Source organism: Acanthopagrus latus, chromosome 11 (genome assembly GCF_904848185.1).
Source record: "Acanthopagrus latus isolate v.2019 chromosome 11, fAcaLat1.1, whole genome shotgun sequence".
In the NCBI taxonomy this organism is placed as follows: domain Eukaryota; kingdom Metazoa; phylum Chordata; class Actinopteri; order Spariformes; family Sparidae; genus Acanthopagrus; species Acanthopagrus latus.
Genome location: NC_051049.1, coordinates 20,083,648 through 20,101,103, shown reverse-complemented (window position 1 = coordinate 20,101,103; position 17,456 = coordinate 20,083,648). Strand labels below are relative to the sequence as shown.

General features: G+C 40.7%; 2 protein-coding genes across 6 annotated transcripts in view; one reads left to right on the top strand and one right to left on the bottom strand.

Annotated features, from left to right (window-relative positions):
• Positions 1 to 96: 96 nt before the first annotated feature.
• Positions 97 to 4,310, top strand: LOC119028506. 4 transcript variants are annotated; one of them, XM_037114607.1, is made up of 5 exons: positions 97 to 762; positions 921 to 2,000; positions 2,804 to 3,030; positions 3,440 to 3,490; positions 3,735 to 4,310. In XM_037114607.1, exons 2-5 carry the CDS (start codon positions 1,410 to 1,412, stop codon positions 3,874 to 3,876), a joined length of 1,011 nt encoding a protein of 336 aa, XP_036970502.1. In that variant the 5' UTR covers positions 97 to 762; positions 921 to 1,409; the 3' UTR covers positions 3,877 to 4,310. The 4 variants fall into 4 exon arrangements, with proteins under 4 accessions (XP_036970502.1, XP_036970503.1, XP_036970501.1 ...); XM_037114608.1 differs by having other exon boundaries at positions 915 to 2,000; XM_037114606.1 differs by having other exon boundaries at positions 97 to 784.
• zgc:172302 (phospholipid-transporting ATPase ABCA1) overlaps positions 3,911 to 17,456 on the bottom strand; it is a 27,442-nt gene continuing 13,896 nt past the window's right edge. Inside the window, exons 23-50 of one of the 2 annotated variants that reach the window (XM_037114524.1) lie at positions 17,096 to 17,346; positions 16,866 to 16,923; positions 16,459 to 16,661; positions 14,694 to 14,817; positions 14,550 to 14,573; positions 13,951 to 14,096; positions 13,668 to 13,792; positions 13,386 to 13,493; positions 12,867 to 13,059; positions 12,585 to 12,679; positions 12,010 to 12,042; positions 11,527 to 11,632; positions 11,368 to 11,442; positions 10,946 to 11,115; positions 10,519 to 10,696; positions 10,310 to 10,425; positions 9,890 to 10,034; positions 9,682 to 9,805; positions 9,333 to 9,462; positions 8,938 to 9,064; positions 8,548 to 8,610; positions 8,006 to 8,112; positions 7,680 to 7,821; positions 7,424 to 7,558; positions 7,166 to 7,269; positions 6,944 to 7,036; positions 6,426 to 6,675; positions 3,911 to 5,997 (exon numbers count right to left, since the gene is read on the bottom strand). In XM_037114524.1, coding sequence (XP_036970419.1) covers positions 5,542 to 5,997; positions 6,426 to 6,675; positions 6,944 to 7,036; positions 7,166 to 7,269; positions 7,424 to 7,558; positions 7,680 to 7,821; positions 8,006 to 8,112; positions 8,548 to 8,610; positions 8,938 to 9,064; positions 9,333 to 9,462; positions 9,682 to 9,805; positions 9,890 to 10,034; positions 10,310 to 10,425; positions 10,519 to 10,696; positions 10,946 to 11,115; positions 11,368 to 11,442; positions 11,527 to 11,632; positions 12,010 to 12,042; positions 12,585 to 12,679; positions 12,867 to 13,059; positions 13,386 to 13,493; positions 13,668 to 13,792; positions 13,951 to 14,096; positions 14,550 to 14,573; positions 14,694 to 14,817; positions 16,459 to 16,661; positions 16,866 to 16,923; positions 17,096 to 17,346 — 3,881 coding nt within the window. In that variant the 3' untranslated portion in view covers positions 3,911 to 5,541. The remainder of the gene's footprint in view (positions 5,998 to 6,425; positions 6,676 to 6,943; positions 7,037 to 7,165; positions 7,270 to 7,423; positions 7,559 to 7,679; positions 7,822 to 8,005; positions 8,113 to 8,547; positions 8,611 to 8,937; positions 9,065 to 9,332; positions 9,463 to 9,681; positions 9,806 to 9,889; positions 10,035 to 10,309; positions 10,426 to 10,518; positions 10,697 to 10,945; positions 11,116 to 11,367; positions 11,443 to 11,526; positions 11,633 to 12,009; positions 12,043 to 12,584; positions 12,680 to 12,866; positions 13,060 to 13,385; positions 13,494 to 13,667; positions 13,793 to 13,950; positions 14,097 to 14,549; positions 14,574 to 14,693; positions 14,818 to 16,458; positions 16,662 to 16,865; positions 16,924 to 17,095; positions 17,347 to 17,456) is intronic. The other variant, XM_037114526.1, reaches the window with a different exon arrangement.

Below are 17,456 nucleotides of genomic sequence, written 5' to 3'. Positions count from 1 at the left end.
TGTTTGTTTGTTTGTTTTTTAAAACATTTTGCTTGACATCGCGCATACACCTTTCAACTTTCTTGACATCTTCTATTTTTAGTACAGGTAGTAAACAAGTCCTAATCACTGTCTGGACAGGCATTTCTCTGACAACATAACAAAGGTTAGTTGTTGCTGGAATTAGGAATTACACCCAGTGCTTTTGTATTCACTTTTATTACCGAAAACACCAATCATGTAACCCTAACCATTACTTTGTAAACACAACAACGACATCACCACGTCAACATTGTCGTTCTGGTGTCATCACTTAGTTGGAGTTGTGTTACTGTCCATTCCTTCTCTTTCAGATCTGTTTTTGGTATCCATATACTTAAAAGATCTGTCTCTTCAGCTCCTAAATGCTTCACTATTGTTATAAGCTATCAGTCGGGCACGTGGCATGCTCTGAGATTATGAGAGCATTTTGCAAAATGAAACAAAACAAAAATAATTTTAAAAAGCTCTCTTTTTTGGGCAATGTCCTGTTTGTTTTTAAAGGAAAGAATTTAACTTGAAAACATTTTTTTAAATAAACAAAAAACATATCAACATAATGTGAAGAAATAGCTGTTTTGACGTTACAAAGTAAACGTATTGTGCTGTGGAGATATCCGCTGAAATTAGCATGCTAACCAGCGAGCCCAGGCCCCCATCAGTCTGAGGGTCCTGTGCAAGTGGTGCTCCAATCTGCCAGTCCAGACCACTACCTGCACGGCTAACTAAGCTAACGAGCTGCAGGTACCAGTTAGCTGTCACTCAGGTGATATGCCGCCCCTTGTTTGTTTTTCCCCTGACAGTTGGCTGGTTATTACATGTTGCACTTTTAAATGTCATGTTTTCTGATATGTTATGTTACATGAGATGCTTTCTAAAATGTTGTTTGTTTTGAGTTTCAGGGCCACCATAGTCTGGTGAGAGAGAACCAAAACAGTGCAGTTATAGACAGTAAAACCTAAACATTTTATTTTCAAACTTCTGAGTGAGTCATCTTGTCAATAGACACTCTTTGCAAACTCACTGAATGCATTCCTCTCATATTTTGCCAAGTAATCCCACTGCTCCCTCCATCATCTTCATAATCCAGCATCTTTGAGTGGTTTCTTTCAAACATTATTAGAGTCTGAAACAACAGTGACCTTTTTTCCCGCTCATTAGCTGTTTGTGTGCATGTTACCATAACAGCCAGTTTATTAGGACGCCACAGAGCCGCCTAATTGTTCTGAGCTTTTCTCCCTGCTGCTGGTGAGAGAGAGAGAGAGAGTCTTTGGCAGAATACAGAACTCTGCAAGCTTTGGACATTTATTTTGTATCGATACGCTTCTTTTGGGAGATGTTTGGAGGACATCAGAGAGGACTGTCAGAGGTGACTTTGTACAAGTTTTGGGATGTGGAACGAGAAAAAGACAAGGACAGTCAAACTGGAAAAACATGCACCAGCCATTTGTCCGATGATTGTGGGATCAGTTCCCTCAGTATCCAGGATGAGAGCTGTGAGGTCAAAGGAGAAGATTAAAGTCGCCGCACCAAACAGCAAACTCCCCACTGCTGCATGTGAGACCTCGGAGAATGTAATGAGGCTTTGTGTCGACCTGATGCCTGTTCTGGCTGCGGCAAAAGAGCCCGTAGAGGAGGAGGGAGCAAGAAAACAAGAAACCAGCACCAAGAATGACCCATCCGTCAGTGAATCAGTGGAACCAACGCAAGATTCTCACACAGGATCACATCTGGACACCGAACCACCACGCAGTCCTCACTTTGTGCTGCCGCCTGTCACTCTACCCAAACCAGCTCCTGAGTGTTGTGATTCTCAGAGGACCAAGAGGTGGGACACACTTCTACCTCCCACCAGTTCACCCGAGCAAGCCAGGACCATCTCTTCGAACTTCACTATAAAGGGCTTTAGAGACGAGGGACTGGTCACAGGACAGGAACCAGACACCAGGCCCTGGATAGACAACCCACTGTTCTCCAAAAGTGTGAGTAAACTACAAACCTGACAAACGTGACGGACAATGAGCGCTTTAGGGTTTATATTGCACCTTTACAGGCAGTCGGGAGGAACTTCATCATGGTGAGCAGGTCTGTGGTTTAGGTTTGAATGATTGAGTCAAGCTTTAACACAAGAGGAAGTTGTTAGCCAAGTAGAGTCGAAATCAACCAGGCTTTGAGCAATGGAGAGTTTTAAAAGCGCCTTCCCGAGCAATGATTGAGTCACTGATCAGAAACTACGCGGAAAACCACACAAGTTCCCCTTTGACAGTCCCAGAATACAGTGCAAACTTCTCCATCGACCCTTTAATGTTTAAACAGATAAAAGACACACTGAACGTGGCAGAAAGGAACTAAGTACATTAAGTACACAACTACTGTATTTAACTGAGGTTCTTTCCATTTTATACAACTTTATACTTAAGTTCCACTATATTTTGGAGTGAGCTCCACTTGATTTATGAGCAATTTTAGTAAAGCACATGATAAGCTAATAAAACACAGCGATTGACTAAAACCAAACAAAACATTGTTTTACTGGTGAACACAATAAATGTGTATACTTGGGATATACTTGGGGAGATTTGATGGAGGGGCCTGATACAGTGAAACAGGATGACACTGAACATGGTTTTAAAAAAACGATTTAACATTTTATATCTATTTTAAAGAATTGAATTTTGTTTTATAAATTGACTCTGGGATTTCATCTGGGTATTTTTCCCTTGATGCACCACAGTGTTATCACATGACAGCTCTGTCTGACTCTCCTCTCTTGTTCTCTGCGCAGAGATCTCCTGAGTTTCGTCTTCCTGACATCTCCTTGTCCAGCCTGGATGCCCTGCTGCAGACGGTCACACAGAAACTGGGGAGGAAGAGGACAGTTGGTGCTGAAGGGCCGTCGAGACGTATCCAGCCTGGTCATCTCCTCATGGCTGTTGGTGAACAACGTCTGGGAGGGAGGAGCGTCGGGCAGCAGATCAGTCACTGCACAGAGGATGTAAAGCCGGCCAACATGTATGTTTGGTGTTTTATTTTAATGTTAGTATTTATCATATTGCGTCATATTGTAGCTATATTATGAATGGGGACACATATTATCAGGGTTACATTATTACATGTGATGAAACACAGACTGGGACATTTGACAAGATCGTCTTTGCATTTTTTTTTGTTTATTAAAGTTGAGGTCTTCTTTAAAACAATTTGAACTGATGCATATGTTTGCTTCGACTAGCCCATTATGCAAGTATGATACATGTGTATGTGTAAAAATGATGTGCAATGAGCACATTTGTTGGCTCTTGGCTTTGGAATCATCCCGAGTGTAAATAGCTCTAATGGTTATACCAGAAAACGTGTCAGCCAAAGCATCAAACTTGATACAAACATTATTTTATTTCTTTTTATTTCTGTTTTTTTCTAGACTTATTTCATGCGCAGTGAATTATCTCAAAGAACACTTACACTTACCATGGTGGGTAAAAAATGTTCTGTTGTGGTAAGAAAGAAAGAACCTGTTGAGGCAAAAAAATGGTCAAATTTGAACTTTTACTGACTTTACATAACCAACCACAGAGGATGAAAATGTTGCCACTTCAAAGTTCTTTAAGTAGGTTTACTATGTATTTACTTTACTTATTAATCATGAGTAAAGTTTATTTATCTGATAAATTACTTCAGTATCAGTTAACTTTAGTTTCTCTTTTTCCTTCTAACAGTGAAGCACTAACGGACACACCAGTGTGGGGACATGGCGTGAACAGACACAAGAGCCTCCCTCCACTTATTTCTTCACCAAAACAAATGCTCGTCCTCAGCATGACGAAGAAAAACCTCCTGACTTCCAGCATGCTGCGGTGATCGATATACAGCAACATACAGCACAAAAAAAGGATACAGGAAACAATGCTTTATTTTCCTTCGAGACAAAACATTCACAACAGACATTTAGCCTTTTTTTCTATACTAGCATATTTTTTCAGTATATAATGTACAATAATAATAGATAAATTCATGTTCAAGTAGAACTTTTCAAACATAATAAAAGTACATTCAACAGAACAGACTTACATTCCAAAAACATCCACCATTTTAATCATCCAGCATAATTTTAGACTTTGTATGATTTTAGTTTAACCTTCTTAAACATTATATTTTAATACATCAGTAGGTATTTTGGGATGAAACCCTTCCAATACTTCACGTTTGTCTCATGCTCACAGTTACTATGGTAACAATCTTTTGAATATGTCACACTACATTACAGTGGAGTAAAAACCTGCTTTGGACATTCAGTCAGCTGTGTCATTTTTTACAGGAAAAAAAATAAATAAAAATTAACTTAAAATAACAATAAAAAAAAAGAAATAAAACAAACAAAAAAAACCATCCACTTATCAAAAACATTGTAGTTGCATCTGGTGTTTACTGCTCAGATTGAATACTACCACTGATGGTTTGAGCTAGTCAGTATTTGGCGTGACGTAGAAGAATCTGTAATGAAACTCTGCAGCTAGAACTGTGTAGAGTCACACCGGTGTGTCTGGCCTTGTTCAATATATTTGAAAAATACTGCAATATCTTTTAAATGAGGCTTCCAGAACTTTCAAGAGCTGTGCGGGAAGCCTGAATGTAAATTTCCCATCAAATGAAAAAACAAAACAAAACAAAAAACAAAAAAAAAAAACAAAAAACAAAAAAAACCCCAAACCCATAACTGCCAATAAATACCAGATAGAAGTAAAGTTTGTTTGTCCTCATCATATGTAATACCCTCTGTTTGGACAGTGACACTTACACAATCACAAATCACATGTAATAAATAAAAAAAGACATTGTGACAGATAAAAGACAAAAAAAAGTATTGATTTACAAAACAATAACACTTTTTAAGTTAATCATTAAACATTTAAGAGGTATTGAACGATGAACTTGCAGTATGACTTCTCTCTCTCAAGAGAGATGATGATCAGAGAACAACCTCTCAGTTGCTTTATAAAATACATCAATAATCATCTTATGTTAATAATCCACAACGGTTGGGTTCGGGTTAGCCGTGTTTGCAGCATTTTCTTTTGTAAAGTGCTTTCTTCAAGATAAAGATGAGATTGTGAGGGGTCTAATGATTGAGCCCTGAGGAACCACCACCTCTTGTTTTAACATCCAGCTTTGCATAATTTTGTATCAGGAAAAATAAACCATAACCTTTGGAGTGATTGTATTGATACAGAAAGAGAAGACACAGTGTAAGATGTATGAACCCACATAAAGGGTATAAAGCTACCAATCTGTTAACCAGGTGAACAAGGCACCAAAGCCATTGCAGGAAGCGATAATGTTTGATTCTTTCTTCAGATAAATTCACCTCTAATGCCTCAGTTTCACCAACAACAACAAAGTCCATCTTTTCCATGTTGCATATTGAGGATGCTGCTAACAGTGAGCAACATTCAAATGAACATCAGCGAGTAATAAAAAGATTTTAACTTTAGTTGGTGCTTTCAGCTTGTGTTGCACCAGTCCCGGTCACAGTGCACTGTCTTGTGTGTTGCTGTCGACTATAAAGAGGGCAGAAGGATCTTTACTGGAGCTCTCCGCTCTGTGTTTGGACCCACTGGATTTACTGGATTCTCCCTGAACTTCACCGTTACTGCTCGCCTGATTCGCCTCCTCTGGCCGAGGTATTCTGGTCATCGCTGTACTGCTGCTTTTTTCTCCTTTGGATTTGCCTTCTTTAGATTTGGCCTTGCTAGCTTTTGCCTTCTTGGACTGACCCTCTTTTGGTTTGCTGTCAGATGATTTCCCCTGCTGCTGTGGAGTCTTGCTCGGCTCAGGGGGTGTGACTGGCGGTGGTGGTTGGATGGTGGGAGGGTTAATCCTGACCGGCAGCGCAATCTGGTTGGTCTGTGTTGGTCTGTTACCGACGACAACTTCTGTGAGGACGTCGTCATCAGTCTGTTCCTTTGCAAAGTTGACAAACACCTACAGAAATGAACCAGATCCGGTTTCACATTAATTAATTCTTTGAAGTGGCAACAGACAACATTTCTCCCTGGCAAGATTGTTTGATGCTGCAGACAACTGGATTAGCCACATTAACAACAACACCGAATAAAATGTAATTTTATTCAATCATTTAGTCTATAATTTAAATTAACTGCAGATTATCCTTCCTTTTCCTGGGTGACTGCATGCTCAGTGGAAGACAACATTGTACAGTGAAAGTTTTTGCAGTGTGATGGGAAATAGTATCACCTGAACAACTGACACATTGCCTCACTTAAGGGTATCTGGGATGGATGCAGGGCTCTGTTTAGTTGTATTTAAAGAGGATCCCCGCTCAGGACATCAGCATTTTAAATAAATATAATGTTCGAAAGCTTTCATTCGAGGTGTATCACCCTCCTCACCTGGTCCAGGGTGGTCTGTGAAACGGAGAAGTCGATGATGCCGAGCTCTTCGTGGTTGTTGGCCAGCACATCAAAGACACGAGCCAGGCAGCAGGCATGTGAGGGCAGCTGGTACTGCAGCACGTTCTGGTGGCGCTCCTTCAGCTCGATGCTGGGAAATGACTTCTTCATATAGGCGCTGATGGAGCACGAGTCCGGGTCTGATTGACTGTCTGTCAGGCGGAGGATGATGGTGTAGCCATCACCAAACCTGGAAGATAGCATCAGCACACAGACAGTTGTTCATGGATCTCTTCACCTCCATGTTGGTCAGCAGATTTATCAAATCAAGAAGCAATAAGGGCCAGTGTAAACGTAATAACTAATACAACTGAGGCAGGGTAAGGTTAGGCAGTGTGGGCACAAATCTCCAACATTCATTCATTGACTGAGAAACAGTTTCTGGATTTTAACTTGTATTGTTGAGTTTGAACAGAATAAGTTAACCAGGAGAAGATGGTACGGTGTGCTGTGTTTACCTGTTCTTCAGGTGCTGTACAGATCCGAGGCACTGGAATCTACCATTGACCATGATGGCCATTCTGGTGCAGAGAGCCTCACATTCCTCCATACTGACCATGAAGGCACAAGAAAAAACACATTAACATGTAACTGGACTCAAAACTACATGTGGTGGATCATCCAGCCATACAGCCATGCACTGTATATGTAAGAATAATGTGGTGGACATCTCCTCCTACCTGTGGGAGGTGAGAACTACAGCTCTTCCCTCTTTGGTGACGCTGAGAATGCAGTTCCACAGAAACCTTTTGGCTTTTGGGTCCATACCGGTGGTGGGCTCATCCTAACAAGAAGGAAAAAAATATCAAAGCATCAAGGGAACAGCTAAACATCAACTCAAAACACGAACAACAACACCCAACTTGTTTAGACTTTAACAGGTGATATTCTCTAAGGTTCACCCCCCCCAGCAGTTTGTGAATCTGTTTGATTCTCACCAGGAATATAACAGGCGGAGTGCCGATGAGGGAGATGGCAGTGGAGAGTTTTCTCTTGTTGCCTCCGCTGTAGCCTCCAGCCTCCCGCTCAGCATACTGGGTCAGTCCCAGCTTCTTCACCCCCCACTGCGCCACCTATAGTAGAGCAGAGAAAGTACAGCACTCAATATGATCCTGCACAGTGGAGCTGTGTTTAGATATCACATGACTTTATGTCTGAATTTCACTTTTGAGGTGAACTGCTCCTTTATGTTACCTTGCCGACAGACTTCTCTGGTACTCCCCGCAGACGGGCGTACAGCTCCAGATGTTCCCGACCTGTCAGCAGGTCGCTGATGGCGTCAAACTGTGGACAGTAACCCATCAGCTGGTGGACTCGCTCCATCTCCGTCAGCACACTGAGAACAAGAGGAACACAGTTTCACACTGCAACAACAACTGCTGCTGCTGTTGTAATATTTCTCAAAGTTCAGGGATGATAGTTGAGGACCAAATATCTGAATAGTAGTTAGTTTGCTCACAAAGAAGAAAGGTTTGTCTGTTTTTTAAAAGATGAAAGACTTGTTTGTGGAGGCTTCATACCTGTGGTGATTAAGGAGGGCTTCTCCATAGGTGATTGCTGTGTCCCCAGTCAACATGCGAAAGGTGGAGGTCTTCCCTGCTCCATTCACCCCCAACAGGCCAAAACACTGAAGGAACGAGAGAAGACACAACAGCATTAAAAAGTTAATAATATATCTACACATACATCAGAAGCTACAACCATTTCTTTGAGTCAAAATGTGGCTGAAATATAATAGATATTTCTCTCTAGTCTTGGTTGTAGCAGTAGAAACAGCTTTAATAGTGGTGTATTTACAACAGCAATTGAAATGTTAGTAATAGCAACAGCAGGAGCAATATTAATATTATATTATTAGCAGTGATTTCAGCACCAGTAGTGATAAAAAGATTATCGAAAGATGTGACTTATAAATGGCTTTGGCAGTGGTTTACAATGTTGATCTACAGCAGCTATACATGGCTGACAAACAGTGCAGATTAGAAAAAAAATTCAGACACTGTATGTGTTTTCATCTTACTGTGATGTAATGAGTGCATCTTTTGAAGTGTGTATTTCTCACCTCACCACGAGGAATCCCAAGGCACAGACGATCCACTGCAGGCTTCCTGTCTGCCTTATAAACCTGCAGAACAAGACATTTTTTGTTTTATGATCAACTAGGAAGTCACAGTGATGCGGGCAAAGTAAGATGTCTGCCAGTGTAGGGTCAGTAGAAGAGGTTTATCAAGAACTGCGCTCCTCATTTTGACTGAACACAGTGACTCTTCGTGGCAGTGCAACGAGATTCTGCGACACTCACTGATTTTCAGTAATTCTAATACAATAATAAAAATACACAAATGTAACTCTTAAAAACAATAATCGTTATCTGAAGGAAGAGATTTGCTGCAATCAATGAGGCAAACAACAAAAACAGTTTACAGTTTTTGAGCCTGCATCCTGGTTGTACCTTGCTCAGGTTGGTCATGGTGAGGATGTCTGATTCGACTTTTCCATTTATGACCCTCTCTCTCTCTCTGGCGACGTCCTCGTCCTCTGGGCCAAGAGGAAGCTTCTCAGGCTCAACCCACCACGGCCTGAACAGAGAGATAAAAGATCAACCTGAGTCATTTAGTTTTACTAAGAAAACTATCAGTCTCATGTTTCTACACAGTAATCATGAACATGAATGTATCTTCGCTCCTTTTGAAATAATTTTGGAACCGATTCTGACGCTCTGTTCCAAAAAAAGCCAAATATTTGCATCTCACTACTTTCCTATTATAATCACATATATGGTTGAGAAGTTCTGTCATCATAAACAGGAAGGGTCTTCCGCCCTTTGAGAACTTGTTTTAAACATACCTGAAGCGAAGGAAGAACTTGTACTGCAGCAGTATGGTGAAGATGAAGAAGATAACGCCTTCAGCTGCCATTGCAAACAGGTTTTTTCCTACAAAGTCCCACTGAAGAGGGTCCAGAGTCTGCTTTGTGCCTGGAAGAGGAGGACATATTTTTAATATATAATTATATACCATAAGTCCTGTGTGTTTGCTGCAGTCTAACATAGTTTGAGTGTTTAAGTATGCATGCAGTAACGCTCAGTGGGATGCAAACAAAAACCTTCCTTGTTCAATTAAATAACATACAATACACTGTACATTATATATTCAAACTTTACTACACAATCTATTCAGAGGTATACTGTATGTACCCAGTCTCTGGAAGGCGTCTGCCATGGCCTGGTTTTTGGCCATGTCGATGAGTCCTCGTCCCAGGCAGAAATGAGGGAAGATAAGAAACACCTTCTTTAGGATCCTGTTCACCTCGTTCAGATGCTGGAAAGAAAAAAATGAAAATGTAGACTAGTTAAGGAGCAATAAATTGTTATTATGTAGCCAATAATAATGGGGACTAAATACCTCGTCAACAAACAACTCCAGGACAAATGTGGCAATGCTGCCGTTGATGCCGATGAAGAGGTTGATGGAGGTCAGAACGACATAAGCTGTGCTGGGAACGCTGAACACAAAGGATGCTGGGTACATCAGAGGAGTGATGGACCACCTAAAAAGGATAACTAATTATGTTATTCAATTATTGTAGACCATCAATTACTTTTAGTGATCCAGCTGGGGCACTGTTTGTAGAGGGATATGAAAATTACACAGTCGTGTTTCACAACAGCACTATATGAAAGTGATTAAAACATTTATTTTTGGCTTGGAGGCTTTTGGGGTTGCTACAATTGCAGTGAAGTACACTATTATCTTTATTGAATGACTGAGACAATAGAATTAAAATATGGTGACACACAGTCTGTCAATATCTATGATCATTACCCATAGAGCAGCAGCAGCAGGATGAGAGCAGGCAGGTTGGTCTCTGAGACGTAAGATTGCTGCTGGAAACCGATGAAAATCAGCACCACCATGGTGGCCGGGACAGTGTAGTTCAACTGACAAAATGACAAGAAGAGGATGCCTTATATGATCTACAGAGAGGCCTTATATCACTTAAACATGGCTCCTCTGTGTTCCTCAGTACTGACCATGTCCCAGGTGAAGTTGGCCAGCCAGTAGAGGATGGGTTTGACTCCGCTGACAAACTGAAGGTGTTTGGCTTTGCTGACTCGCTCTTCAATCAGAAAAAGGATGAAGCTGGCCGGAACAAAGGACATGGCAAAGATCACACAGATGGAAACCAGAACGTCCACTGATGTGGTCATCCTGAAAGAGGAAGCAGGAAAAACACATATTAAAATACACAAAATGTCCATTGTGGTATTATGTCTTTGCCAGCTCATGCTTTTTCCTCCTCCTTTAATTTTGATAATCAATTTATAAATTCTGTTCAACTTCTTCAAGGTGGTTTCTGTAAAATGTATTGTCCTAATTAAGCTGAATCTGAAAAATTAACAAACACAAGATACCAAATCCAACAACATCAACCCAAAAACTGCACAGAAGTGAACTAACATGGCCATTTCAGTGAGTTGTTCCTTTGTGAGGTTGAGCGGGTGGTTGTAGGCAGTGATGCCATATTTTCTTCTCTCTGAACCTGGTGGGAGACTCGATCTCAGCAGGCCATTGTTCATCACGTTGACAAATGACACCATGGCATGCCATCCTTTGTTATTGTACCACACCTGAGTACAGCAAACAGACATTTTCATCATAAAACTCAACTGCAGCTACTGGAAAATGTCTGTACACACACATGGTCCAGTATTTTTGTTTGATGTGTTGTTGACAGAAAAAAACAATGATATAGCAAACAGCTTCACACACAAAACACAAAACATGTTAATTGTGTATTAAAAGGGTTTTAAGTTAGATTTACCTTTAAAGAAAAGACGAAGAGAGAAGACAAACACATATTTAAACAAAAATACATTTACCTTAACATTGTTTTCACTGTTCAGTCCTCCTAGAAATCCTGGCAGTCTGTCCAGCAGATGATCCAGTGAACTGTTCTGTGATCAGAGAACATCAAAAAAAACAATAAGAACATTCAGAAAAACAACAGCAGTTGACCATGTCTTAACCCTTATGTTTACCTGTGGAACCCGATAACGAGTCCTGATCGCCATGACTGAGTCTTGGACGTGGTGGACCTGAGAATAAGTCTCGGTGGCGCTGCCCCCGAGGGAGAAGCCTCCATATCTGCAACAGAGAAATGAAACTTTTGGAAATCCACACTATAACAGGTTGCTTCTTGACTTTAGAAGAGTAAAGTTTAAACCTCAATAATACAGATTTATTTTAATTTATTTATCTCCTGTATCCTTTTCTATTCTTAACCTGAGTTTTAGTCGGGATCATCTGCTCTGTCGGACAATGGATGAATGCGTTAAAATTAGGTGTTTTTTAAAATCTGTTTACAAAAGATGCACTTAGATGTTAAGACTTCCAAACATGACCTCTCCTGACCTCTCCCCTAAGCAAGAAGTAAAAAGTTCTTTCAGAACAATAGCTATTGTTCAAGTCTTTTGATAGCAGACATTTTGCCTCAAAAACAATGTTTTATGCCAGCAGCTTACCTGAATTCATTCACCCACTTCTTGGTTTTTAGGCTGTTAATGAAACAGAGTGAAAAGATGTATGAGAAATGTATAAGGAAGCACAAGGAGAGAAATAAAGACCTTCATTGTTCAAAGTACAACTGCAGTGCCTGATATTGAAAACATGTCATTCAAATATGGCACTCACTCACTCAAAAAAAAAAATGCTTCTCAAAAATGTTATTTGCAGTCTTATATCTGATATCATCAGACTGGTTTTAGAGGCAATTTGAGTATCACATAATGGTCCGATTACACAGACACTCTTTGTCATTTCCCTAAAAATATCACCTACTGGCAGCTTCAATATAGAAGTCAACATAAAATGAACAAGTTTGAGTCATATACTATGGAGGCTACAAATAAAGACTAAAAAAGGATGAATAGCTTTCTGCATTAAGAAAAAATACAAAATAAATGTACCATAGAAAGAGAAATTGAATGGTTATAGACTTGTGCATTCATTGTCAGTTATCTATATCATACTGAACAAAAGTAACACAATTAAATTGAATATAAATGCATTTTATACTTTATTTTGTTTAATGATGTACCTTTTCTTGAGGATCTGAGAGTAGGTTTTCACCAGGTAATCGGAAATGTTATAACCTGTCAGATTTTGGAGGATGTCTCCAGTCAGCCTCTTGATCTGAAATCCATTGAAGATGTGGACACATGCTGCAATTTATTTCACCAATAAACAACCAAACCTTTTAAGAAAATGTTACAGAAGATATGAGCTGTGTTTTGGCTTTATATTAATCTCAAATTACCATCACATATACGGTTTAAATTTAAGTTAATCATTCGGCTGCTTTCTGGAAGTCAGTCCTGACCTGTGGAGGCGGCATTCCACCAGCACCCTGCGGGCAGTCGGGCAGCATCCGGCGGACGTCCTCAGTGCTGCACTGACAGTCAGGTGAGGGTCTGACTTTGCTCCAGTTGCCTCTGCTGAACATTTTCCAGGTGGAGAATTCGACTTGTGGCCGCATGAACAAGCCTCCTCGCTCAGCTTTACACTGAGGACTCCTGCAGGAACAGGGAGTGAACCTGGAACTTTTACTCGATGGTAAAGGATTGTAGTTTAAGCACTACAATCCAATCAGCATGTTGCCTTATTTGTATTGTTTCTGAATGTATGTTTTAATCACCAAACTTCCTGTTTGATCTCCTATTTGTAGTAAATGGATATGAAATTGTATAAATATTGAATGTTTTTCTGCAATCTTTTGCAGGATGTTTACGATCCTGATGCCTCAGAAGCAGAGTTCCACTAGCTTTATTACTCTTTCTTTCAGATCTGTTCCCTCTGATGCTGCTGAGATAAATTATTGTATCTACTGTATTTAACTCACATGCTGTTGTCTTCTTCCTCTTTCTCCATGCACTTGGTACCAAAACCTGGCCTGTCCAGCAGAGCTTCAAGAAGGTTTTCCATGGCGGGATTCCCAGGTGCATCATTGCTGTAAATATCAAACCATTGTTGAGGAAGCAAGTCAAAATAACAAGGCCTTCAGCAAAGAGACCTACCTGTTTTTTCACAGTATTAAGCTGTTACTTGTGACAGAGTCAAGGAGTGAACCAAACTATGTCACAGCTAAAGAAACTGCTAAAACAGCCTCTCAACACAAGCCTACCTAAAGAAGGTGAACTGGTCTCCATACATCCACGGCTGCAGCTGCAGGGCAGGATATTTCCCAAATGGAGGCACGATGAGGCTGAAGAGCAGAGCGACAAGCACGAACACAGCAGGCAGGACGATCTGAAGCACAAATCATAACATTAAGACCAACTACAGTGATGACAATGACTGACAGCACCATAGAAACACACTAAAATAAATAATCGATCAATTGTTTAAGGCAGCAAAACAACAACAGACAGGGTTGCCTTTTGAATCTATCTGCCGTTTGTCTGCACCTGAGCAAAGAAGCCCCTGCGGCTCCGTCGCGCATATAGCCAGCGTTTGATGAAAAGAGCCCTCAGCTGCTGCCAGGTCAGCCACCAGTCAGTCATGGGGACCCAACCCTGGCCCCCACCACTCAGCAGGTCTGTCTCTTGAGGCTCTGAAAACAAAAAGAAACAGGGCGAGAGCTGCTGTAGACTCTGTTCAGAACTGATGGAGACTAGTTTCAGATAAGAGTAGAAACATGGCATGACAACTGACTCAAGTGTTTCCATTTCATAATATTTTATCTAAAGGCAGTCATGTAACTCACAGTCCCCCTACTACAATTGAATCTGGTTTAAATGGCCACTAAAACTTCATTCATTTACCAACTTTTAGTGGAGAGCTTGTGTCTTATTATGGTTGTAACTGAAATTGAATTCCATTGGGAAACTGGGAGAAACTGAAAACAAGCTAATTCAGTGCAAACACTTTGATGCATTTGTTAGCTTTTAGAAACTTTTTATCTGTTAAATCCCCTATATTTGTCAACTCTAACAGGTAGAAAATGAAATTAAACGCTTCCTTTTTCAAACCAACGGTTGCTTGTCAGACATTGATGTTGATGTACCTTGTTTACGAAGCCTTTTCCTTCCTGGCAGCATTATGGAAAGAAACAGCAACAGTTGGAGACAAAACAGCAGACAGACTATACATGGAAACACAGTGTGGTATGAACATAAAACTACGTGCCTGTGAGTGTGAGTGTGCATACCTGTTTCTGGTTCTTCTTGTCTCTCCACCCTCTGCCCAGCTGGTGGCTGCTGCCTGTTTGGAGATTCGGCCTGCCACTCTGGTTCAGCATCCACGCCGGTTTCCTCTGCCACTCGCAAAAAGATCTGAAACAAGGCATTAGTTTGAACTTGTCCAAATTTACGCCGCCAGTATTCTTTTTGACAGTTTTTAAAACACCCTGATAGTGAAGCTTTATACGGCAGGTGGCAGTAAAAAGGCAGCCAGTAGCTTTACACAAAGGTCAGGAAGGCAGAGGGGAGCAGCTTATTCACACTGAGTAAACATATCAGGCTCCACTGAATCCACTATCAGGGCTAATCTGATGCTAACATTAAACCCATTAAGATCCTGGCTGCGCCACAAATATCTAGTCCTCCTGAGAGGACGTGGTTGAGCTCCTTGTAGATCACACTGATGAGACGACTAATGCCACACTATGGGTGATTCTGTCACGCACTCATACACACCCTCTTATCACACAGAGAAGCAGGTAAGGTTAATGGAAAAATGTTTCAGGGCCACACAGGCAGATCTGTTGTGAACTGTGATGTTTCAGTTGGACGCAATACTTTTATTTTAAAACCAGCAGTTGATTTCACTTGAACATTTGGTTTCACAGCTAAGTAACCAACCAGCCACTAGATCTAGTCTGTTTAGTCATTAAACCCAATTTGTTTGCCAACAAAAGTTCTAAGAAGCTGTTAATTACTGTTGTGTGTTTTATTTAATCTTTTTACTGTTACTCTTCTGGACTATGTTTGTTTTTTAAAACAGCATCATCTTTTATGCCTGGACGACAACGTCAACAGTCGCTGGAGATATTATGAATTCGGGTTGCCTCCCACCTGTCTATAAATCAGTCCGTCCTATATTTGTGAATGCGACATATCAAGAAGACCTCCAGGGAATTTCATCAAATTTGGTTCAAATGTTCATTATGACTGAAAGGTAAAAGGGCAAGGTTACTGTCACCCCACAAAATGCATTTTTGGCCGTAACTCAAGAACTCTTACGATAATACGGATAGAACTTGACATACAAACTTCTCAAAATTCAAAATTATGAATGTTTGTTATTCAAAAGACCAGCGGTTAAATCCACTCAGTCACCATAATGTTCTGGTTATTATTCAACACCTCAGCTCAGGAACAGCAACTTGACTGCTGCACAGAGGACTTCAACCACAATACTGTAATTCTAGTTTCCCATTAAATGCAGAAAGGAAGTATTCATTACATCAACATTTGCAATCAATTTTACCCTCCCTGACCTTTTCGCTTGTACACTGGCAGATTTAAACAATTTTTTTCCACTGACATCAATTGACCCATAATCTAACAAACTTGATCCAAGAGCACTGGATCATAAATAATGTATTTCTTACACTGAATTAATTGTTGATCATTCACTGATGACACATTCTTCCTGTTATGATCAATGTTATCAATCAAATCAATGTAACATTGCATCTTTATTTTTAAAATCTAATTTGTTACTCTATTTATTCATTTTAACGATCCCTTTCATCTGACTGACATGTCTTTTTGATTTGTATAAGTGTATTTGTTATGTTTAATCCAACACACTTTTCACATTTCACCCTATTCTTACAGTAATTTTACATTTTTTGTTTTTGTACATTTGTGTTTTTCATGAAACAGTGAGTAATTATGCTCTGGCTCCCATGCTAAGGGCTTGAGGATGACTCATTCATCTATTGATCGACAACAATGTGAATGTTTCACCTCCTCCAGTGTGCTGTCTGACAGGCCGTAGCTGCTAATGCCCAGCTCGGGCAGCCTCTGATCCAGGTCAGACAGGAAGACGGCCAAGCTGCTGTCCTTTGCAGCAGCCTGCGGCAGGTTGAGCACTGCCTCACGCCCTGACTCCTCCATCAGCCTCGCACCTGGGATGTGGTGCTGTGTCAGGGCAAGCAATGCTGCCACGTCTGCAATGAATATGAGGATAAGGAGAGAGATCATGGATACAGTAAGAGCTATACACTGGGTGTCCTTCAGTTCTTTCTTATTTAATCTTAAATACTAAACTATTGTGCTTGTGTATGAACACAACTAACACTTATCTAATGCACGTAACTAACAATGAAAGACCTCAGTTAACTGTGCAAGTCACACAGCAGTTAAACACTCACATGAGCTGGTCTCTTCACTTCCCAGTCCAGTGTCTTCACTCATGGATGATTCACTGTCCTGAAATTAGACAATTCACAAAGGACACTATTATAAAAAATAAATATGATGACAAGACATTAACAAATGATGCCGAATTGTCAGCACCCAATTGCATCCATTTGGAATGAAGAAAAAAACAAGTAAAAGTAGCTTTTCCTGGATAATTAAAGTGTAAGAAAAAAACTCTGACCTTGAGAGGAGGCATCTTGTTGATGCTGGTGCTGGTACTGGTAGTACCAGTGCAGATACTGGTACTGCTGGGAGTGCTGGTGTCCAGTCCCTCTCTCTTCACCACAGTGAGGTAGTAGCCAGATCCGAGGCGGGATTTCAGGAAGAGCGGTGAGCCACAGCAACACAGCTTTCCCTGGGAGATGATGGCAATCCGGTCACCAAGCAGCTCTGCCTCATCCATGTAGTGGGTAGACAGGATGATTGTCCGGTCTGATGGAGAATGACAGCACAGACACATTTTGATTTATCTGTCAATCCGTCTGATGTACATCTTGCATTTTGCTTGTCATTTTGATATTTTTTCAGGTTTAGGTGGGGTT

Excerpts from the sequence above, each read along its gene's own strand:
- LOC119028506 (XM_037114607.1), top strand. The coding sequence starts at position 1,410 with ATGTGGAACGAGAAAAAGACAAGGACAGTCAAACTGGAAAAACATGCA. Across the intron at positions 2,001-2,803 it reads ACCCACTGTTCTCCAAAAGT|AGATCTCCTGAGTTTCGTCT; the intron begins GTGAGTAAACTA and ends TTCTCTGCGCAG. Across the intron at positions 3,491-3,734 it reads GAACACTTACACTTACCATG|TGAAGCACTAACGGACACAC; the intron begins GTGGGTAAAAAA and ends TCCTTCTAACAG.